At 39.1% G+C, this 24,543-nt stretch overlaps 1 protein-coding gene across 3 annotated transcripts in view; it reads left to right on the top strand.

The window, feature by feature from the left end:
* CDH2 (cadherin 2) overlaps positions 1 to 24,543 on the top strand; it is a 208,433-nt gene that overhangs the window by 163,734 nt on the left and 20,156 nt on the right. For all 3 annotated transcript variants that reach the window (XM_023647607.2, XM_070275608.1, XM_070275607.1), the window contains 7 exons: positions 4,448 to 4,585; positions 5,252 to 5,437; positions 7,711 to 7,964; positions 9,374 to 9,516; positions 12,593 to 12,826; positions 13,118 to 13,351; positions 15,306 to 15,445. In XM_023647607.2, the coding sequence (XP_023503375.1) occupies positions 4,448 to 4,585; positions 5,252 to 5,437; positions 7,711 to 7,964; positions 9,374 to 9,516; positions 12,593 to 12,826; positions 13,118 to 13,351; positions 15,306 to 15,445 (1,329 nt within the window). The remainder of the gene's footprint in view (positions 1 to 4,447; positions 4,586 to 5,251; positions 5,438 to 7,710; positions 7,965 to 9,373; positions 9,517 to 12,592; positions 12,827 to 13,117; positions 13,352 to 15,305; positions 15,446 to 24,543) is intronic.

Raw genomic sequence — 24,543 nt, 5'->3', positions numbered from 1 at the left:
AAGCTTCCTTCATAATCTGCAAACATGCTGAGTCTCCCCTATGGTAAAATGGCTCTCCGCGACCCATGGGATGAAGTCAGAGCTCTTAACGTGGAATTCTAGACCTTCTAGGACCTTGATGCCAAAGCTTTCTTTAGCCTTCATTCCCAGAATTCCTTGCCTCCTGCTTATGAGCAAATGTTGCCCAACCATTCGTACAACTGCATGCAGTTCCTTGTTCAAATCTGAGATTTTATATTCTTCTGTTCCTCTCATTCCCTCTGCTGGAAGATTCCTTTCCCATCTCTCTACTGCAAGCTAATCCTTACTCTCTGACAGCCAGTCCTCCCCCCTCCCCTTGTGCCCACAGTAGTCTGTGCATCCTCTAGATACACAAAGACAGTGTTACGTAGATGTTGCATCTGCGTTCTTGCTCCCAATACTCAGTGAAGCCGATGTGTTCTTCCTCTTTTCACCCTGAACAGGAACCCTGAAGAAGTGTTCAAGTTATGAGATTTTCTCTTTGTTTCAACACTAGACTTGTCGAAAGGGAAGCCTCTCCTAACTGCTCAACTCCCACTCCTTCCTCTTCTCCCTGAAACCTGGCTTTCCGCCTGCTTCCCCCCATTCAAGATGCACACATGCACATACTCTGACTTTCTTGGAAGGCATTAATAGAGTGAGCAATTAATGTTGCATATTCTGGGCTCAGAGACGCCTGGCTTCAGATCTTGTCTCTGCCATAAGGCTGGCTGTCAATGGACAAGCTTCCTTGCCTCCCCAAGCCTTGGTTTCCTCATCTGTAAAATGGGGATTAAAAGAAATCCACCTGCCTTATAGGATTATTCTGAGGACTAAACGAGATAATGTATCGTGCTTAGCACTATGCCTGGCACATACTTAATGCTCAATTTCAATGCATGTTAATTGTTGTTTTTTATTATCAAGCCCCTTAGAACACTGTCAGCTTACAATAAGCTTTCAGAAAAATTTTAGACTACAAACTTACAATTTAGGTAGTACTGTCAGCCCCATTTCACAGAGGAGGGAACTGGGACTTAGCATTTAAGAATTTGAACAGACACACAAACCTATCCTTCCCTTCTAAGTTCTCATGACATTATTACTTAATTGTCCATCCCCTAATCCAATGCATCCAAAAGCAAACCTGTCATCCCCCTAAATTCCTGATGAATTTCCTATTTCACGTGACCAGTGCCACCTTCTCCTAGGATCCTGGACTCCTTGCCTTTGCCATGCACTGCTCTCAGTCCATCCCTGATCTGTTTAGTCATCAAGTTCCTCTCAGTTTATCCTCAAATGCCTCTTGCTTTCATTCCTCCCTCCAGGATTTGAGCACTGGTTCAGATGCCCCATTAAAGATTCCTTGCACCCATCACTTCTTCCTACTCTTACTACAGTCACATGTCCATTTGGTTCCATGATCCATTAACATCCACCTCCATCACTTAATGACAGCAAGGCCACCTCAGGTTTTGTGCATTATTTTAATCCAAGTGACTGCTACGTTGTCTGGCATCTAGTAGACATTCATTAAGTGTTTGACAAATGAATGACTGAATGTCCTCCCTTCTTCATTCACATCCATCCCTCTAGTTCAGTGTTTCAAAAGTGTTGTACACAGGTAGAATGATTTTAGCTGATACCCATAGGGAAGCTTCTAGAGAAAACCAAAGACCACAAGTCTTTTAGATGCTATTCCATCAAGTAGAGACTGCCAGAGTACAAGGATTGTATTGTGTTTATGTTTACAGTTATATTTATGGCAAGTGATGTTAATTTTCCACTTATGGTACTTTTATAATAAATTAGGTTTTTTAAAAGGGAGTTAATGTCAAGATAAATAGTAAGTGACTCATGGTATAGAAATATGAGGATATGGCAGAATTGGGAAGATGGTATATGAATCACTGTAGTTTGGGAAACGGTGAGCGAGTTTTTATCCTCAGTGTATGTTTTAATGAATAAATGATAGCTAGCCATGTAAACAAGAAGATAGTTTTTCCCAGACTGAAATGATTTTTATAGTGTAATCCAAGACCCAAGGTTTCTCATCCATTCATGCATCCAACCACAACTTCAAAAGCATTTATTGCTTGCTTGCTCTGTGTTCAGGCAGGATGCTACATACCAGTGACACACAAACATTGACAACGCAAGGGCCCTGGGGAGGGGTATGTGTTTGTGTGTACCCTAGTTGGCGGTGGGGGTAAAAATCACCCTGGTTGAGAACCACTGGTCTAGGCAGAGGATGGCGTAGGGACATGGCAGGCATTTGAAGATAAATACAAAAAGCTCAAGGTATGGGATAAGTGAATGGAAGGTGAGAGAGAGGTGGTAAGATAAGCGAGTCACCGAGATGGAAGGATTGAGAGCCAGGAGATGAGTTGAGATTTTCTCCTTTCTAGAACAGGAAGTGAGGAAATGTTTTTAGGCAGAGTCTTCTTGATCAGATATGGGACTATGAGGATGGGAAGGCAAGTCTAACTGTCGGTCATTCACAACCAGATGCCCAGTGGCTAAATTAGGCAAGAAGCTCTAAATAGTTTGGTTGCCTAAAACATAGGCTGTCATGTCTTCTTTACTAAATGTAAGAGCACTTTACCAGCTAGGCATTTGAAAATGGAGATTACATTGTTTACCAGGTTGGTATTTTTTTCTTTGAGGAGACATTGTATTTTAGAAATAACTATGTTCTTTTGTAACTTAAAGATTTTAAGACTAGCTTGAAACAATAGGAAATTTCGAGTATTAGCTTCTGATCTCAGTATCTCAGCTCTGTGGAAAATTGTTTATATCATGCTTATACAATCTTACAGATCTTTGTAGAGTAGACATTAACAAAGAGCTGTATCTCTGTATAATATTTGTGTGGGTTTTTTAATCTTTAAAGAACACTCCAATTTTTTTTAAATGTTCATCTGTTTCTGCAAATAGCAGCATAACAAAAGTGGCATTTCAAAGTCATAACAAATTTTTATTTTCATGATTTTCAGCTGAGAGGCTGAACTGAGTGCCCTACAAAATTCTCTCCCTAACTATGAGAGCATTAAGCTGAAATGACATTGTCGGATTGGGAGAGGAAATCATTGAGAAATATTTTAGCTTACGTAAGCATTGTGTTGAAGCATTATGGGTTAAGAAAAATGAAAATGGCTCAGTCAGCACTATTACTTTGTTTCATTTTTTTATTCAAAAAAGTGTGCTATTTTCTCTTTTAAAAAGACAAAAAAATCTAAAATAAATAACTGCTGGAGGTTGGCTTTTGGGTGGACAGAGACTTAAAATCGAATGTGTGAGGTTTGGCTTTCCCCCCTCCTCCTTTCTTTTTCCTCGCCCTTCCCACGAACAACTAAATCAAAAGCTACAATTTGTGTCTGTTCTATGCAAGCTCCAGAGATCCCTGAAGAACGGCCATTCATAATGTTGGCTATATTTAGAATCAGCGAAAACTGCACTTGGCAGTGACAGTTTATTTTTATAGGAAGAAGTGAGTTTTGTTGTTCAGAATGGTTTAACATTTATGAAGATGATTTCTATTTTTCATCTGTGCCAGTTTCCACAGAGATTTCAAATGATTTTAGATACTCATTTTGGTTAGGTTGTCCTAACATAAAATTTGGTCAGCTAGTGCTATAGACTTCTCGAACAATCTCAAGATTTTCTCTTAGGTACATTGTAGCTTAATTTGGCTCTCCTTTGAACAATTCAATCTGGAATTTAAAACCTATGATGCCTATTTGATAATAATCATCTACCTGCAAAGGTATCCATATCCATGATAGATATGTGGACACAATGACTGTTATGCACAAATGCCAATCCGTTGAGTATGTGACTATTAAATACCTTAAGGATATAAACATAAACCCTTTAATTAGACTTTTACTTCATCTAAGAATATATCTCTTATATAGTTGTGAATATTATGTACGAATGGGAATTGGGGAAAATATTGTTTCAACCCTGTTATAAAAGAATGTGTAATAAGATATAAAAGGAAAGCATATACACTGTGAATTGTATAGGCTTTCTTCTCCCTCTCAAGACTCTTCATTGTCTTTAGTATCCTAAACTGGGTAGAAAGTAACATATGAGCAAGTAAACACAAACCAAATGACTTGAATGCTTGACCACAATGTTGTGAAGTTCAGAATAAAGAGAAAAGTTGAAACCAGATGGAAGTTTCAATTTAGCGGTGAATTTCACACATCTGCAATGCATTCCTTTCCCAGGCAGAGGTGAAAACAGTTAAATCTCTCTAGACAAGGACCAGACCTGTGCTTCACGAGTTAAAGTAAACTCCACTTGGGAAATTTCAAGTAATGTTAATCAGAATGAATGATGCTGTACTCTCCGTGTGTAATAAAGAGCCATTTACCGAACAACTGTTATGTCTTCTTGAGGAATCAGTGTCATTGAAGTTGTTATCTTTATGTCTTTTTAGAAAGTGCAACAGTATACGCTAATAATTCAAGCTACGGACATGGAAGGCAATCCCACATATGGCCTTTCAAACACAGCCACGGCTGTCATCACGGTGACAGATGTCAATGACAATCCTCCAGAGTTTACTGCCATGACAGTAAGTACAGACTGTCACTCACAGAACTTAAGATCTGTGGTCCATTACGGAGAAGTTTTGTCATGAATAATAAATGTGTTAAATAGGAGTGGAACTTGCTTAACCTAATTGTAGAGTGGCCACTGACTCAGACGTTATCTGTCACTCAAACCAGGGTTTTAAATAAGGCACCAAAGTAATTTGTTTACTCGTAGTCTCCAAATCCACCGAGAAAGTTGTGGAACTGTGCTGCCTGGAAGAAATGTCCCAAAAAGACTTTGTGCTGTTATAACAAAATATTTATAAATATTTTCAGCTACATGAATTACGTGACTGATTTATGCTACTTCGTCAGCATATAGTTATTTTCTCTTGAGTAAAATTATTTCTCTCAGACAAGGCCTTTCCTCCGACCCACTGCTAATCACACAGATATTCACAAACGGACAGTAATTTGAATATTAATGAAACTATAACAATTTGGAAAAAAATTTGACTGCTGAAAAACATGGTAGTATTTTTAAAGTCAAACATAAATGCTGTGATTACCTGCATTATGGATCTCCTCATTTAGTGTAGATAATAAAGATTTAATGGGACAGTAAATCTGGTCACCGGGGTCCTCAAGACACGCTGTCCTTCAGCGTTCCACATCACTCCTCTGACCGGGGTCTGTCTTTCTTACAGTTCTACGGTGAAGTCCCTGAAAACAGAATAGATGTCATAGTAGCTAATCTAACTGTGACCGATAAGGATCAGCCACACACGCCGGCCTGGAACGCAGCGTACAGAATCAGCGGTGGGGATCCCACGGGGCGCTTTGCCATTCAGACTGACCCGAACAGCAACGATGGCTTAGTCACCGTGGTGAAAGTAAGTGCATTGTTCTCTCTGATGGCCACTCTGCAGTGACCAGTATATGTCCCCTACCCCCTTAGTCTGTTATTGAATCTTAGCACTTTTTTCTTTCAAACATCTTTAAATCTGGAATTAATATATTTTGGGGAGTCACATTTGCTATTTTTTAGTAAATGTTGAGGCTGAGGCCAACTTAGATGTTCTCAATCTGTCCCTGGAATATGACTGTTTTTAAGTCAGTTTGGACAGTTTTAACAACCTGAAGGCAGGATGACCATCAGTGATGTTTACTGTCAGTGTAGTTGTGCCTTAGTGATATATCACATCCTGAAGTTTTGATCGACTTGCCATGTCGAGAGGAATTTGATCACTAATTGATTAAGAAGGATGCCCCAGACCAGTAGTCTCATGTCAACAGGTCACTATTAGAATGTTGGCTCAGGAAACAAACCAGGAAATATCACAAAAGAAAAATGGAATGAGCAGGAAAGAAGAGGGCCTACGCTTTTAAAAGGTTTTGAATTTACATTGCTGTTGTTAAATGCTGTTTTCAAGACTTTAAGAAATTGGTTCTTCTGATCTTTAATCGTCAAAAAATAAAAAACTGAGTGCTGGAAGCAAGGGGGACATTAACTTTGAGTGTAATAAAGACATAACCATAAAGTAACAGCTCTTTAAAGTGAACATCTCTTCCTTTTAGACGCCCAGGGAAGAGATTTCCTTCCTTGCCTTCAGTCCCAACACTCTTGATTTGTAAGTGAATCCAAATGTTGGCCTGATAGAAAGGTGCACTGACGTGTCAGTTGTCAAGAATTTTATGTGTGCATGAGTAGAATGGTGATTTCCCTCATGAGGTGGGGGTTGGGAATTCTCTGAATGAATACAGCGTAATGATCAAGAGCACAGGCCCCAGAGCCCCCAGCGTCTGTGTTCAAATCCCAGCTCTGCTCGTGGTAGTGGTGTGACCATGGCAAGTTGTTTAACCTCTCTAAGCCTCATGCAAAAAGTGTGGATGGTAGCAGGAGCCAAGTCATAGCGTTGCTGTGAGGGATAAATAAGCTTAACGCACTTTAAAGGATTTAGAACTGTGCGTACCACTTAGCATAAATAAATGTTACGTCAGGGATGTTTCATGTGGCTAATGAAATCACTCAAAAGAATTCTTTCTTATTTTCTGGCTTCTTTAGTGTCTTGTTTAAAATAATTGAGAAAGAGAAGTTGAATTGGAGATTTTAGAGGGAGAGAAAAAAAGCTATGTATCTGTGAAGATTTGAGGAGATGTTCTAGGTTGAGAAGCCAGTGCGGTTTGTGCTCATGAGGCGGCTTTCTCATTCGCTTCAGCTCTTCATCATTCTTAGACTACCCATGATGGCATGAGAGCTCTCCAAGCTCTTTTTTCATACTATTATGGACAGTGATGCTTATCTGTGCCTCCTCTAGGAGGTGGGCAAGGGAAATTCAGAGTCAATGTCCAGTCTGGTCATTGATTCCTGGTAACCTTTCTGTTGATGGTAGGATTCAGCAGAACTTTGGAAGCTGATAGTTACATTACGGGTTATTTGTTCATTCCTTTGTCTAGAGTGTTGGTCTTAGATTTGGGATTTATTTAGACTAGTAAAATACCCAAAATTATTTTGGAAAACAGACAGAATTTTGGTTTGCTAAGTAAGGAAAAAACATGCACAAAACTCTTCTACCTATAAACACTATCGTTTTTAAAAAGTGTGTGTGTATATGTGTGCACTTTAAAACGTGTACTTCAAATTATGAATGATACTTTTAAATAGAATGTGTTTAGCTTTATGAAAAAAATCACATTTTCTAGTTTTTGTTTAGTCCATTTCATCACAGACTGGTAAAATCTTTCCTGGTTGAGGCATGGTCCTTGTACCAGCGTTTAAGAGTACAATCTGGACCATCGTGTTCTCACTTGACCTCAGATTATTTTGTATTTTTGTTCAACAATGCTGTTCTTAAGAATAACTAAGGTTTTAGATTTAGCTAAATAAATGCAGTCAGTGCAATAGTAATATGCATTGTTTTGTGAACATAAGTCTTCAAAGTACCCAGGATTTATAAATCTCTTATATAAATGGGTTTAATTGTGATAAATATTTCAATCATTGACCATGCTAATGCATGTTTTCCAGAAATTCAAGAGGAACCTAGGGTGCTGGGAATGAAAAATTAATGTTTTAGAAATAGAGCTGATAGGAGAATAAACTGCAGAATGCAAATATTCTTATTTCCTGCAAAAATATAATTTCCTTTCTTTTAAATTTTTCTAGCCAATCGACTTTGAAACAAATAGGATGTTTGTCCTTACTGTCGCTGCAGAAAATCAAGTGCCATTAGCCAAGGGTATTCAGCACCCACCTCAGTCCACTGCCACTGTGTCTGTTACAGTTATTGACGTGAACGAAAACCCTTATTTTGCCCCAAATCCCAAGATCATTCGCCAAGAAGAAGGCCTTCATGCCGGCACCATGTTAACAACGTTTACTGCTCAGGACCCAGATCGATATATGCAGCAAAATATTAGGTATCAAATGACATTTATGGTGTTTTTCTAATTTACATGATGTCCTATACTGTGCATAAAATATATTTACTGTTTGAGTGAGAACTTTTTTCACTGGAAGCAAAACTACTTATTACCAAATTATTTTTAATTCTTCGATGAACCTTCTTTTCAGTAGATCAATGAGTACATTGGTTAGGAAATATAAGAATGGATCATGTCTTATTTGAAGAAAAAATGTTTTCTGCCCCCTTTTCTTTTTTTTTTATATTTAAGAATAATTCAGCCTGTGCTTTTATACCAAGCATCACAGAAAGTTTCTACTGTGAATAAATAGGGGACTCTCAGAAGCTTATAACATGTATCTCTTCTCCACTCATCAGAAAAAGAAAACTCACGCCAAAACCAAGATATCAGCTAATTATTTTCATCCCTTACCTGTACAGTAGTTATAGGACTTACAAAACATATCTGTAAAGATTTCTCGCCTCAGCAAAATCTAATTTATCCTTCTTGATGAGGGAGTAGATAGTTAGCAGAGCATACCCCACACGACCATTTTCCATTGCTGGTGATGATAATTTTTTAAATTAGCTCATATTTTATTTAATTTCTTCCAGAACTGCTGCTAACAGATAACTGCATATCTTCTCCATTTCTCTAGACATTGAAATCAAGATAGATAGATAGCAAATTAATAGATGTATTAAACTCCTACAACTTTTTACCTCTCAAAATATAGGATATTTTTTCCAATCTGTATATTGGTTATCCAAGCTTGAAAATCTCACCCTCAGCCCGGTTGAAAAAGGAGTTGAAGCTGATCAGTCTACTGATAGAGATAATCTGCTTCAGATGGCCTCTGCTGTGGGACCTCCCTTGATAGGCGTAGTTCTGAGGCTTGACCCTGTGTGGGAGATACTAGTAGGAATGGGATTATGGGGGTCTCCTCGCTGTGACGTCATCTCCACCATGATAAGGTGGTAAATATTTTAAGCGTTTTCTGTGATAGAAAATTCCACTTCTCTTATAATTTCTCTAATATCCTATACATTAGGGCTACTGCTTACTTAGAAGGTAAATTTGAGCTATTTTATCTGCACTATTACTATTCATTGAAATAGACAACAGCTTGAAACAAAATCTGTCAAATCCACCATAGCCCACTGCACAGAAACGGGGCTCCTAGTCTTTCCCCTCAAACACCTGTCTAATGTTTCCTGCGTGCCCGCCCACACTCAACCTTTATGTGCCTCCCAGAATCACCGTCACAGAAATACTTTTCCATGTGAAAGCTGTATATCCAGCCATTATCTAAAAAAAATACAAGTTAATGAGCTGGTTGCATTTGAAATTAGACTGAAAAATATGTTTTAGTTTTTTAAAGTTTTATATCAAAAGAATTAACATACTGTACTTTCATTTTTTAGATACACAAAATTATCTGATCCTGCCAATTGGCTAAAAATAGATCCTGTGAATGGGCAAATAACTACAATTGCTGTTTTGGACAGAGAATCGCCAAATGTGAAAAACAATATATATAATGCTACTTTCCTTGCTTCTGACAATGGTACGTAATTAAATATAGTCACTGTATTATCCTGTGTGTTGTTAGAGTATAGCCTCATCATGCATGCATCATCAGGAAATGAGGTTTTCTATGAAACTCAATTGTCTAGAAAATGGATATCTATTACTCTAAGGCCCAACTTCTACTTTCCTTTTCCACTGGGTTTTCTATGACATGTTCCCTGTCTTCTGTAATGAATGTTCCCAATGTCCATACACCCTCCTTAGTAGCCTCATATTGTGATGACAAGCCTTTGTGGGTTTTCTGCCCTCCTCTGCGTCAGTGCCTCATTACTGCAGGGTGAGTCCGTCCTCAATGGCCCCAGACACTCTGGGATTTTTTTTTGGAGGAAGATTAGCTCTGAGCTAAATCTGACTCCAGTCCTCTTCTTTTTTTGCTGAGGAAGATTGGCCATGAGCTAACATCCATGGCCATCTTCCTCCACTTTATATGTGGGATGCCTGCCACAGTCTGGCTTGATAATCAGTGTGTAGGTCCACACCCGGGATCTGAACTGGTGAACCCTGGGCTGCTGAAGCAGAGCATGCAAACCCAACCACTGTGCTACTGGGCTAGCCCCAGACACTGTGTTTTTTGAGTTGGTCCTTTTATTTCTTCTGATCTGTCAATTTGCTGCCATCTGTTTTTCTGTCTCTAGCACTTTTCCTCTTTCTAATTCTCTGCCTCTAGTCTGCCATGGGCTAGGAAACTTAATTTTGTGCATAAATGGAGATCTGTGAGAACACAAGCTTTGGTATGTTAGTTTTGGCCCTTTTTTTTTTGTTGTTCTGGGTCTCTGCTAGATTCTAAATGGTTGAGATGAATAGATAGCCCAATTGTTTTAGTTATTTAAGACAAATATGACTTATGTAAATCTGGTGGTGGGTCTGTTTTGCTCTGTTGGCTCTCAGTACGACGTGTGTTTCCGAGTACAGGCTCTCGAGCTCTCCCTGACCCCCTGGGTGCAGACTCCATCTCTACCACTGCCTAACTGTAGAATTGGCAACAAAGTTTTAAATCTGATGGTGGCAGTACCTGACTCAGGGTGTATTAAGGAAGATAAAATGGCTGTACACATAAAGCTTTTAAAGCAGTGTCTGGCACAAACTCAACACTCAAATAAATATTTCTCTGGTGTGTTAATAGTTTCAAAACTGAATCACAAGCATATTTTAAAATCATTTTAGTGTTAGACTATGAATGTTAACATCTAATAAAAATCGCAGGCTTCAATTTGGTGGTCAAGATATGCAGCTTGAAAAATGTTGCCTATCAACACTTGTGATAAGAACAGTTTCCATGAACCTTTCACAATCATGTATAATAAGATTCAGTGAGATCATTATCTGTCATAAATCTACGTGGTGACAGGGCTAAAGCAATATTTCCTGTCTTTTCTAATGTGGGACCTACTCAAATATTTAGGGTTGACGCTCGGGAGAAACAGCTTCTGCCATTTCTGCCACTGCACATCAGAGCACAGCGTTAGTGGCTGTTTCATGCTGCCTCGCCGTATGTAAGGAGTAGCTTTCCTCTGCAGTGGAACCTAAAGTAATATATCTTGCACCAGTATGTTGAGATTTAAAGAGCTATAAAATTATATGTATGCATGTTTGTTGTGAGTTACAACCAAATTTTTCGTTCACCAAGGTGGATTGTTTCCTAATTGAAGGGGTGTTTGATGTGAGAGAGGAGTAAGCGCTTAAATCTGTGGAGCTGTGATGCTTTGCATATGCGCTCAGCTTTAAATCATGAGGCTGGGTCTGGAGCCCTGGTTCTACTCCTTAATGTTTGGGCAAGGCCTTCGTCTCTCTGTGCCTTAGTTTCATTATTGATAAGTTGTTTTTGCTGCTTGCCTATTCTATAAAGTTGTTAAGAGAGTCAAGTAATATTAAATGTGATAATAAGTGTGAAAATTCCTCATACTATGGAGTATCATAGCAATCACTGTGGTATTAGAAAATTGTTAACAGCCACCTTATGTCTCCACCTTAACTCTCCCTGCTCTCAGAGCCATCCGTATTCCTCAGAGAGGTCCATGGAGGTTTCTCTTTGTCCCCTTCTCAAGAATGTGTGTGTGCTCCTTTCTAGTTCTGTGTTCTTGGGCAGGTCACTTACACCTCTGGGTCTTGGTATGCAACCTTTTTTAGAAAATATTTATATTTCTATCATAGTATAATATATATAAATTATATAATTAGTTAAATATTATAGTTATGTAATAACATAACATTTCTATTATATATATTTAGTATGTATATTTATGTATAATTTATAATATATCAGAGGCCAAATCACCAGACTAAATAATCACAAGAAGTGGTAGAGAGCACATTTGGTAGTGGAATGAGAATGGGTTTGGGGTCAGGCAGACCAACCTTAAGTAGCAACGCCATCACTTACAAGAGTGTGTGACCATGAACAGTTTATAGAGATTTAGGTTCCTTGTTTATTTAAACCTACTGCCTAGGATTACAATGAAATAATGTATATAGAGAAACCTGTTCCACTCTCAGGGAGGGAGTTGGTTGATCAACACAGATCATTTCTCTTCTCCACGGCATTCCTTCCCCAGATGAGGTCTATGGGTCTGCATTAGTTGTCTGTAGCCTGTTTCAAGTTTTTGTAGCTGTGTTTGAGCTTTAAAAGCATTTTTCTGTTCTTTCATGCACATGTCTTGGTTTTCCATCAAAAGAGTAGAGTCCGCAAGATCATGAGCCTGGTGTTCTGCTTCTCTCACATTCCCTGCAGTGCCTAGAGCAGCATGTTGTGCACGGGGCCCAGAGTAACGGACGGCGAGGGCAGGAAAGGTGCAGAGCCAGCTCGGCAGGGGCACGCATGGTCGCCGTGCTCAGCTCCTGCACACCAGCAGTGGCAGCTCAAGGTCATCCTAGAAAGGAAGCAAGAAGTGGCCTTGTTCCGAAAACAGTCTGCCCTGATGCTGTGGCAACTAGATTTTTCCAAAGTTATGCAATGATAAGGGCAAGAAGGCTAGAAGCTTTGAGAATTTCACTGTCATTGAGACTCATGGGAGAGAATTGTTTAGCATCAATTTGTGATTTTTCTCCCTTTTAAGGAATTCCTCCTATGAGTGGAACAGGAACGCTGCAGATCTATTTACTTGATATTAATGACAATGCCCCTCAAGTGTTACCTCAAGAGGCAGAGACATGTGAAACTCCAGACCCCAATTCAATTAACATCACCGCACTTGATTATGACATTGATCCAAATGCTGGACCATTTGCTTTTGATCTCCCTTTGTCTCCGTTGAATATTAAGAAAAATTGGACCATCACTCGGCTTAATGGTAAGAAGAGATTAATTATTTGAATATGTGTGCAGTTGAGAAGTTCTGAAGCCTGTTATTAAAAGTTAATTGTAGGTCCTTTATAATCTTATTAAATATATTTTAAAAGCTACTTAAAGTTTAAATAAGATATTGAAAGCCCTTAAAACCAAAAGAGTCTTCACAGCACAGCATAGTTATAGTCTGCTTCATATATACTGTTAGGTAGTAAATACGTTCTAGAAAATGCTATGTGTTTTTTACTGTATTAGGTATTAGTTATCAAACTATATTTTTTGCTTTTTCATATAGGTGATTTTGCTCAGCTTAATTTAAAGATAAAATTTCTTGAAGCTGGCATATATGAAGTTCCAATCATAATCACAGATTCTGGGAATCCTCCCAAATCAAATATTTCCATCCTTCGCGTGAAGGTTTGCCAGTGTGACTCCAACGGGGACTGCACAGACGTGGATAGAATCGTGGGTGCGGGGCTTGGCACGGGTGCCATCATTGCCATCCTGCTTTGCATCATCATCCTGCTCAGTAAGTGCTTTCATTGGTTCTTAGATTTTCCCTTTTCGCTTCTAGGATGTTTAGCAAAGTAACTTGGTGCTGTTATCTTTCAAAGTAATTTAACAACTCTTTTCAACCTCTGAGCCTCTTGCCAATCACATATGGGACAGCCAAGTCCACTTCAGAATGAAAAGAGCCTGAGCATTGTTTCAAACATTCACATGTTTGCAGCAAACCCGGCCTGCATACCTCTCCCATGCCGTTGCAATTTTCTGATGCTGATGGCTTGGGGAGCAGTAGCAAACTCTTTTCATAGAAAAATGTTAGACAGTCCTAAGTTTGAACACTTCTCTTATGATTTGAGTATGAATTTATGACACGTAGTTGATGATTTAGGAAAATAAGTATATTGCTTTCCTTCACTTTCCTTCATATAAAGCGCACTCAGCAACCTGCTCCAGTCATGCAAGGATCAAGGTAATTGTTTCTGAAGGGCTGCATAAAATAGTGAGAGACTGTACTTCATACAGCACATTTGATAATAGAAATGATTACACAGCTCAATAAATTGTCTGTCTTTAGAGCAAGTCTCGATTAAGGAATTGCTCCTTTTTAAGATACTTTGCAGTCTTTGGTTCAGTGGAATGCAAGAAATTAACCACTAGAAAGTACTTTAGGAACCACTTCTAAGCATGCAGGTTAAAAGGATAAATTGCCAGGGCCCTGTGTTTTATTGTGGAATAGCGGCAGGACTTAGTTTATTGTGCAATCATGTTATGCACCAATCACTTTCTTGAAAATGTTGGCCATTTCTTTTATGTTTTCTCCATTTACAAGTGTTTTGGTAATTTAGAATTCTGTTCCTTTATTCTAAGCAATTACTATAGAAGCCTGAGCATTTTTTACTTCCTGTGTGGAGACTACTTTGACTATAATTTGAAACCTGCATGCTATACTAATAATCCACTTGCTAGATTTAGCCCTGGAACAATGGCAAATGAGATCATGTATCTGGCTTTAAAACGAGGATATTTACTTTTATGGCCAATAATAAAAGTGTGCTCAAATAGGAGTCATTAAATCTTTAACTTCAGGATGTAAACTGATACCCCCAGATTTTAGAGAGAATGCATTCCTAGATGTGCACTTAGGGATATGTTTCAATTTCAGCTAAAATGTGGCATATATGTCAACCTTATCGAGAAAGACTTAGATATGATGGATTATGGCGTGAAGAAATGACTGTAGCATTTTGAAGGAAAATGAATTGGTGCTGATTTTAACATCAAACCTCTGGAAAATTTGTGGTTCTAGACCTGGCCCAAAAGTGTAAGGCATGAAAGCCTAATGTTATTTCCGTGCTCGAACTAATCCCCTTGCCTTCGTACCTGAAACATGCAGTTTATTATGAACAGGAATGCAGAATAGTGCAATAGGAAAACACCAGCCTTTGGGGGCCAAAAACACTCAACAGTTGATCCAATTCCAATTTACTACCAAAGTCATCTTGGCCAACACCTATCCCCCCTTGAGAAGTCCCCCTTGAGAAGTAGCGTTCTCTGATTTGGGGAGCATAATGGTGACCAAGCTGAATAAAAGAGCAATTAAATAACAAGTAACAAGTTAATTTGCTGTGTGTTGTTTTAGCATTTACGGGAGTATCCTATCCTCTAGCAAGCCAAAGTGAAAGATAAAAATAGTTACTGTCCCCATTTGTCGATGAAGAAACTGAGGACAGTGTTCACCCAGTGAGTTCACAGGGTACCAGGGACTGGAAGCCAGTTCTCTCACTCTAAACCCAGTACTCAGACTCCTGTTTTTTCTTCTCTCTCTTAATGTGAGGCCAGAAACAGATAACAGAGTGGCATATGCACTACAAGTTTTTGACCCATATAAGTATGTTATTAGTGTTGAAGACTGTGATTGTATAAGTCAAATTTTAAAAATTACAATATAGTGATTTTTTCACTCTTTTCCTACCTAGTCCTCGTTCTAATGTTTGTGGTATGGATGAAACGCCGGGATAAAGAACGCCAGGCCAAGCAACTTTTAATTGATCCAGAAGATGATGTAAGAGATAATATTTTAAAATATGATGAAGAAGGTGGAGGAGAGGAAGACCAGGTGAGCAATATTTTAAATCTTTAAGTGAAATTTTATGATCATATCATCTAAATGGTAGGAAAATGTTAATGCAAGCAGTAAGAAAATGGTGTCAAATTTCCTTTCTGCTATCACATTATCAAACGCTTGGTGAATTCTTTCCAATGTTTGCTGCGCATTTCTTCAATGTTTTTTAAAGTGCCAAATGTCATTGTATTTATTTTGTAAGAAAATCATTAAATTGCTTCAAGAAGCCCAGGATTTAAACCTAATTCCAATTATATTTGTACTAATAGAAATGTTTTTCTTTACAGTTTTTCATTATTGGATATCCGAAATATAAGTAAAAGTCTTTCTGCATTGAGATTTAGATATTTATATGTATGGCAGAAAAAGCACTAGACTATTCATTCCACAAGCATTTCCCAAGCACATTCAATATTCCAAGCACTATTTTAATCATCGAGGATACAGACGTGGGCAGAGCCAACGAATGTCTACCCTCAATGGTCTTACATTCTTGAGAAATATTTGAAGTTGGAGACAATATCTAGTTCATCTTTGTATCCCTAGTGTCTGTTCTGGTGCCTGGCTCATAGTAGTTGCTCGATAAATGTTGAAGCTCCATCTGGCTGTAAAATAACATGAGCTTCTGTGTCACTGTGTATGTAAGGAACTGCGTATCTGTTCAAAGATAAGAATGACCAATAGTTGGGAAACAAAGATCTTTATCTACTTGGAAGCAACAATTTAGGTAATATCATAGTTAACATTTATAAGATCTGTACTGCATACCAGGCATTCTGCAAAGGATATTAAGTGCTGTTATCTCTTAAATCTTTGAAACTTGTGGTATACTTGAATGTCTTCACTTTTGTCATAGAAGACAGACACTAGGGATGGTTGGAGTCTACACACTCATACGACTAGCAAGTGATAGATGCAGGATTTAAATCCAGGGCTGTCTGATGTCACAGCCTAAACTAACACTCTGATACAATTCCTCTTGAAATTATCTGGACCATATTAATGAAATTCTTGAGAAATCGCTAGGACAGGTATTTCTTAGATACATTTGATAGTTATGTCATTTCTACTAAGTAATGGAAATGTCACAATAGTAGTCAGAAAAAGAACTCACAGTTAGTGGGTCTTAGACCATTTTCAGTAAATTCCAGTGTACTCTGTCTTAAGTATAGATGTAGACATTATTGATAGGACTGTTAACTTGAATAAACACGAATTTTTGTGAACATACTTTCTCCTTCCCTTCTTTACTCCTTTGAGGAAATAATATATCACTTTTTGTTTTACAAAGCACACTCACTTCCACTGTTGTGTTTAATCTTTGTGGCAGCCTGTTATGGTTTTTCATTTTCTATTTGCAGCAAATTGCATGGTTCAGTCTCAGAGTTTGTCCTGGCAGAGCCAGAACTCAAGCCCAGCTTCCAGCTTCCATGCTTGGGTAACAATATTCCTCAACTCTCTCATTTAGAAGAGAACCGTGTTTAAAATCTGTTGAAAACTTGACTTGTGTGTAAAGCTGTTTTGAATACTGACTAATTAAAGTGGCTCTATAAATACACCCCAGGGTTTCTTGCTTATAAATATCTTTGGATATTAAAATTCATGTTTAGCTTAATCCTTCATTAATCTGTCCTTTCACTTGCCTGAGCTATGTTCAAGATCAGCAAACGTACATTGATCACATTCTCTCATAAATCTTTTCGGTATTTTATTTTTCATGACATTCTGCATAATTTTCTAGACATAAACCTAAACCCAACTCAAAGAAGCTGCAGTGAAAATAGTAATAACTGGAAGACCACTGGTCATAAGTGGATGCTTCACAGAATGGGAGGCCTAGAGTCAAGAACCACGATGATTCTCAGAATCTGAGAGTCTGGTCCAGGGCACTCGATGTCTCCTGATTGGGCTCTTTCTCCTCCCCTCCCACCAATCCCTTTAAGAAATTGTTTAATGAGGTTTTATTGTTGTAGTTATTTTAAGAAAGTCTTACTTCCTGTATTGACTTCATCCACTTAGATGCATTCTTGAAATCAGATGGTCAAATTTATCTAAGATTTATTGAAATTATCATAATAAATCTTCAACCTCTTCTTTTCTTGATCTCTAAAGTTTTCTTTGCCCCTAGATAAACTCGTGCACGTAAATGTGTTGCTTCCTACCCACTTCCCTGAAAGTCCAAAGATTTTTCTGGAACTTTCTCTGTATTGTCCTCTGTGGCTAATTTCTTTATTTAGTACGAGTCTTCCTGTGGCATCTTTTTGTAGCCCCTTGGTTCTTTGATGGCATTTTAGTCTAGGTCAAGAGCTTTCACCCATCTCTGATCCTCTGTTATGATTTCTATTTGCGGTTCTCATATAAAAAATTGTGACAAAATTACATAATGGGTGTTTTTTTCTAATTTTTACCTCACAATAGCGGAATAAAATATGCAGTATAGGAATGCTACATCAAGAGTTCTGTCTCCTCTACCTCTGAAGTGAAATCCATTCACCCATCTCCCTCACCAAGGCCGCTACCTCAATTAGTTCAGAATCATCACTGTCCTGCAAGAGCGTCCTAGTGAGTGTCCTGTCTCTGGTTTCATACCCCCATCCGTTCTTCAGAAATTGCCAAATCTAGGCTTCCTTAGCATGGCAGATCCTTGGCCCTTTGGTGTACCGCCTCGTGCACTAGGTAAAGGCCTGTGCAGAAGAGTTGGTGGTGGGTGCAGACTCCCTCAGGATGTGAATCCATCAAGCTGTTCACTCCTGGCCACTAAAGTTTCCCTCAGAATCGGGATGTTTTGTCCTTTTACCATTTAATGACAGATTCCTTTCTTCTTCCGCCCACTCCTCTTCTGGGTCTTCTTTCTCCTAGAAAGGGCTTGTCATTGTCTGTATTTTCGTTCAGTTAGACCTCACTATGTTCTCAGCCGTCTTATGGTTTCAAAATTCTGTGATTTGGTAACTTTTTTGTTCTTGGCAGTAGAGTGTGAATAATCATCTCATGATTTTCTATATCCCAGCCAGCAGCAGAAGGCTTCCTCCGGGTCTAAGAATGTAACCACCGGACATGTCAACAAAGAACATTTCCAGAACCCCAGAAGCTTCCCTTGTACCCCTTGCCAGCCAGTGTCAAAAGTAATCAGTAATTTTTGTTTCTATCACCACAAATTAGCATTATCTGGTTTGGGATTTTCTTATTCAAATGGATGTCATACAGTAGGTGTTTTTCCTGTCTGGCTTCCTTTACTCAACATTATATCCGTGAGATTCATCCATGCTATATTTAGGAGTAGTTCATTTTTGTCATTGCTGAGTAGTATTCCATTGTAAGAATTAACCATATCTTATCTATCCTTCTACTACACTTGGATATTTGAGTTGATCCAGTTGAGTTATTATGAATAAAACTGCTATGAACATTGTTGTGCATTTTCTTGGTACATGTGCAGGGGTTGAATTTCTAGGCTCTAAAACGTGCCTATGTACAGCTTTAGTACAATCCTGCCAGTTTTCCAAAGTGATCGTCCCCGTTTCTACCTCCCCTTGCCACAGCAATGTATGAAAGTTCCAATTCTCCTTCATCCTCACTGGCGATGTGATTTTCTTCAGTCTTTTAAAATTTTAGCCACTCTGGTGATGTACATCTTATTATGATTTAATTGAGAGGCTCCTACTGACTGACTGACCATTTTGCTGTCTTCCTTGTGAAGTTTCTGTTCAGCTTATTTGTCGGCTTTCCTATTGAGTCATCGGCTCTTTTTTTATTGATTTGTTGGAGGTCCTTATATATTATGGATATCAGTTCTGTCAGATAAATGTTTGTAAATATTCTCTCCCGTTCTATAGCTTGCTTTTTTATTCTCTTAATGATCTCTTAGGATCCACAGAAGATTTTAATTTTAGTGGAATCCAATTTATCAATTTTTTCCACTGTGGTTAGAGCATTTATATCCTATTTAAGAAAACTTTGTCTACCCTGAGGTAAAGAATCCTCCTTGCCAAAAAAATCTTCATGTTGTCTTCTTGAAGCTTTATGGTTTTACCTATCACATTAAATCTGTGATCCATCTATGGTTTTACCTATCATATCATATCTATTTAATACCTGTCATATTAAATCCAGAGTAATGGATTATTCATCTGTATAAGATATGGATCAGAGTTTTTTGTTTGTTTGTTTTATATATATCCAGCACTGTTTACTAAAAAGATAACCCTTCTTCACTGCATTGTAGTGGTTCGTTTGTCATAAAGCAGGTGGTTATGTACGTGTGGGGCTGTGGTTGGCTTCCTCACTCTATATGTTGTCCTACTTGCTCATTTGTCTATTCTTGGGCCAATACCACACTGCTTTCATTGCTATCACTTTTTAATATGTCTTCATATTTGTTTGAATAAATTCTCCAACTGAACTCATCAAGAGTTTTTTTTCAACATTTTTGGTGGATTTTATCATTTACTTTATTTTTCCTTAAGAAAGATACACCATTTATTTAGTACTCTTACTTTCTAAGTGAATTTATTCCAAACACCTCTCCATTTTCTAAATAAGATTTTATTGCTTTAAATCTTAACATCATGGTCAGTTCCTGAGAAGTTCAGTTTTGTGAAATACACTGTATTCTATTTTCCATAATTCACATGTGGCTCCCTGTTAGAAATTCTATTTCTTTCTAGTGTGCATTAAGCATTTTTGGCAACAGAATGTGGTTCATACTTTTTTATTAGTTTTTTTGAAGGTATTCTCTCTTTACAAGAGTGGGCCTTGGAAATGGAATTGATGCCATCTTAAGTTCTAGACAAATTTTAGTCGATTTTTATTTCATTTGGCTGGTATTTTATGGAGCATGTGGATGGAGATTGTGCCATAGGAAGCAGACACAGCTTGCCATAATCAGGCAGTGGTCTGCTTGGTGTCTCAGTTGGACAGTCTTAAAGAATCACCAGCTTTAAAGGATGGGTAGGTCTCAGAGGTCAGTCTAGGTGGTTGGTGGCTGTGGTTACAGGCAAAGGCAGGTCTGCAGCCACTGGCTGTCCGAGCGTGGCCATACTGCCTAGCCTACAGCTGGCTCAGCCAAGATTCCTATTTTTCCTGCCAAGCAAAAGTATCCTTCTTTAGGAGCTAACTTAGAAAGAAAGCAAAGCAGAGCAGTCATTTACAAAGGTAGCCCTTATCTTCCCTGCTGTTGATGAGCATCTCTATTTGTTTAAGTTCTGTGCCAAAACACCGGGTGCTAGTTTCTTTAACAAAATACCGAAAAGGGGCCTAAGAAAAGAAGAACAAAACAAACACCTCTGTATCTTTTTTCTTGTTCTGTGGATGGTAGACTTTTACCAGTGCTTGTGGATATTCCACTCTGGTTTGGATGGATTGTCAGGAGACTAGATTGGACCCCTATTTGAAACTAGCATTAGATGTGTTCTGAACAGAAGCATTATTTCCTCACAGGACTGTTGGCAGTTGGACAGACACTTCTGTGTAATGTCCAGTCTCTTTTCAGAGGGCGAGCTTCCTTCTTTATCTGCTTCGCTGCCATAATCAGCAGGGCTTTTGGTAGTTATCAAGTCATGTTTAATTACCCTCATTAGTAAATGTCCTTCCGTGCCCTTTTGGCCAGTGAGGCTGGTTGCAGATACTGTATCCCTTTTAATGATCTTTGCTTCCAGTTCCTTCCGTATCAGTGTCACTAATAAAATCAAGGTGAGTGTACAATATAGCTGATAGCAGCTTATTTTTTCTGGAACCGTCCCCTTTTAGCCCCAGGATAGGAAACAGAAACTGTTAGCTTCCTGCTCTTTAAAGCTTAGACTTAATTACGATTGCTCTTATATTAAACAAACATTTAGGGAGTGTGTATTATGTTTACAACGCTCACTGTTGCTCTCCTTAACAACCTCTACCTAAATCACTTACATTATGCAGCTTCATCCTCCATAATAACAAAAGCTATAGTTTGGTGTACCCTACATGTTATGATGCCCTGTACTAAGTGCTTTATATCCATTATTTGATTTGACCCTCCCTAAGTACAGCAAAGTAGGTACATGCTGTTAGAAAGTAGTGAAGTGGGGATTAAATCCTGGCCCAACCGAGTCCAAAGAAGCTGGTGTGTTTACCATATCCTGTAGCATCCTTGGCAAAGAGCAGGCTCAACTAGGCAATTAAGGCAGTGCCTTTCAGAATGTCATTTGAATTTATCAGTGAAGGCTATCCCTTCCTGGAAGTAGGCCCTCAGACATACAGCAGCTTCCTCTGCTCTTAAAATTGGACTTGGAAGATTTTCCATTCCCAGGGCCTTGTGGGAACTCTGGGTCTATGAGAGGTGATGCTGCTGTTCTTGTGGGAGGCTTCACAAATCGCAATCAGTGGACCCTGGAGTTCTTTGGACCATGGCCAGTGGTTCAAGGGAGCAATGGCAGCAAGAAGTGGGCAGGACTTGTCTCCACAGGCAGAGTCAACTCATTTGAGATTAAAGCTGAGGCTGGTCAGAGCCAGACATGACAGAAAGTGTGAACGGCTACATAAAGACTCCACATCATTTCTCTCTTGATCAATCTCGGGTTCTTGGCCCTTATTATCCACTGTGTTCCAGACCTGTCTTCTGTTTCTTCTATTACTCGCTGCTGCTGCAGTGACTAAATTTTCTTCTCTCAGTCTCTTTGGACAGACAAGGCCCAGCACCTCTTGGGCTCGGTAGATTTCACATTCCAGGACTGTGAGGACTCTCTCTGAATTCCCAAATTTGGTTTTATGTTTTAAAGACTTGCTCGGGGCTGGGCTCTTTTGCAGCAGAGATGGTTCTGAGTTCTCAAAGAAAGTCACTGATACCAACCCTGATGGTTGGTGGGCTTGTCTGAAAGCTGGATTGGCTGTCACTTTAAAGTCACAGTTCATACACTGGGGGTCTGTGTTTTATTTAGCTTGTAGAGCTTAAAAATTGAAAAACATCACGTAAATTTTGGATCTCCCAATCCTCTCAAAACATGGAAACATCTAGAAACATGACCTGCATTATGACCTGACAGGCATTGTTAGAAACTAAAAAGAAGCTTCCTCTTTAAGCAAGGCAAGCATGTTCCAGTAATTGCATTTTTTTTCATTTTTTTCGTACCAGGCCAGCTTTATTGATTTACATTATCAGCCTATCCTTTATAGATAACTATTTTTGCAGACTCTGATTCAATTATATAATAATTACTAGGCTTTAGATTAAGAAAAATAGATTTCTATGAGTAAGAGGTCCTATAGCGCTCTGAAACCAGGGAGTAATTTTCTATAGTACTGGTTTAAAGACAAGAGAAAGCCATAAATATACCTAACCAGATGGATTAGTTAAAATAGGTGAGCTGCTGTAATAAACCCTAAAATTTCAGTGAACTAAGCCTAATTGAAATGTCTTTCTTGCTTGCTTAGCAATAATTGGGTTTCTAGTCATGGGAGTTTGGGGAGGGGAGAGGAGATCTCCACTCCACACAGTCATTCAGGGACCCAGAGTGCCAGTGGCTCTTCCGTCTGCCACATATGGCTTCCAAGGTCACCCCAGCCCTGCATACATGCAATCTCTGAATGAAAAAAAGGCAGGGAGGATGATTTGTGGGAGATTTTTATGGACCACGCCTGGAAATGACACGCATCACTTCCGCTTTTGGAAGTGGGTTCTGAAACCAGCTGGAAGTCTCTACCTCACCCTGGTTGGGTACTTGAGTTTCGAGAATCTTCTGAGGTTCTGTGAGAACAGATTTTACCCACCCATGGTAGGTTGCTAGATCATGTGTATTGTTCTGACACATCCAGGTATGCCAGAAGGACGTGGGTCCCTGGACACAGAGAAGACACAGGAGGTGCAGCAACTCATGAGAATGGGACACTATATCACTGTATGGGTGTGAGAAGCAGTCTGTTAAGGCTCACCAAAAACCAGGCAGGGCAGCATTCCGTTACCCGGGGATGCTTCCAGTCCTCCCTGGGACGCGGAAGTCTTCTTGATCAGGCCCAGCCCTTGCACATGTAAGGAATCACATATAATTCCAATCACCCCTCTGCTTTGCATTTTTAACTGCTATAGGATTGAACTTCCTGTACGTCTGTAGTTAAGCCATGCTCTTTCATACTTTTGTGGCTTAGAACATGGCCTTTACCTGCTTAATTCCAGTTAGTCACCAAGATTCATCTCAAGACATCTTCTCTTGGGGTCCCAGGCTGAGTCAAGTGATTCTGTTCTGTGCTCTTACAACGTCTCATGTCTACCTCTATTTTGAGCTGTTGTCTTCAGCCCTGGTCTTGACCTTAAATCCTGTGAGGGCAGGGACTTGTCATATTCATTTTTTATTGCAATATCTAGGACAGTTGGCACCTGGCAGACACTCATAGAACATTTGCGCATTGGGCCATCTTCCCGAATCTCTTAGTTTGCAAGTCTATCCGTAGGGTTAATTGAACCACTACATCTCTGATAACTTTACTTTTATTTTTTGAAATCTCTGATTTCAGGAAATGATGATAGCATTCATTACATACTTGTTCTGTGTCAGGCACTGTGCTACATTCTTAGTTTTCATGTCTCTTATCATCTTCCCAACAACCCTAGGCAGTAGATACTGCTATTAGTCCAGTCTTCACAGCCAGGTCCATGTGACTTGAGAGGCCAAGCTCTTATGCACTGTGCTGGAGGTCATAAGGTAGATGTTTTATTTAGTCTTTCTGATCTATAGCAGGCAGGTATTGCTGGGTAGGACCAGCAAGTCTGGGCACTTAGCCATGGCTTATTAGATGTCCACTGGTAATCTGGCTTTAAAGCAGGCAAAGGGTAAGACCCAACTAATTGGTTAAACATAGCTTGCAAAATTGAGCACATTTTGACATTATGATAAAGTTAGAATCTGGAGAAGCAATCTGAGCAGCCAAGTTATTTAAAAAAAAATCTGAGTATGCAATCTGGGCAACAGGAACTAAAATCTAAAATCCAGGCTGGATGCCTAGAGAGAGGGATGAGGCACAGGTACAAGAAAGCCACTTGAGACCAAACCAGTCACTTTCCTGAGTGAGGGATCTCTGCTTGAGCCAGAGGGTCTCTCTGGACCTCCTGCCAGTCTCAGGACCCGCCT

This window comes from Equus caballus, chromosome 8 (genome assembly GCF_041296265.1).
Source record: "Equus caballus isolate H_3958 breed thoroughbred chromosome 8, TB-T2T, whole genome shotgun sequence".
In the NCBI taxonomy this organism is placed as follows: domain Eukaryota; kingdom Metazoa; phylum Chordata; class Mammalia; order Perissodactyla; family Equidae; genus Equus; species Equus caballus.
The sequence above is the reverse complement of the archived record's forward strand: the minus strand, read 5'-3'. Positions and strand labels throughout refer to the sequence as shown.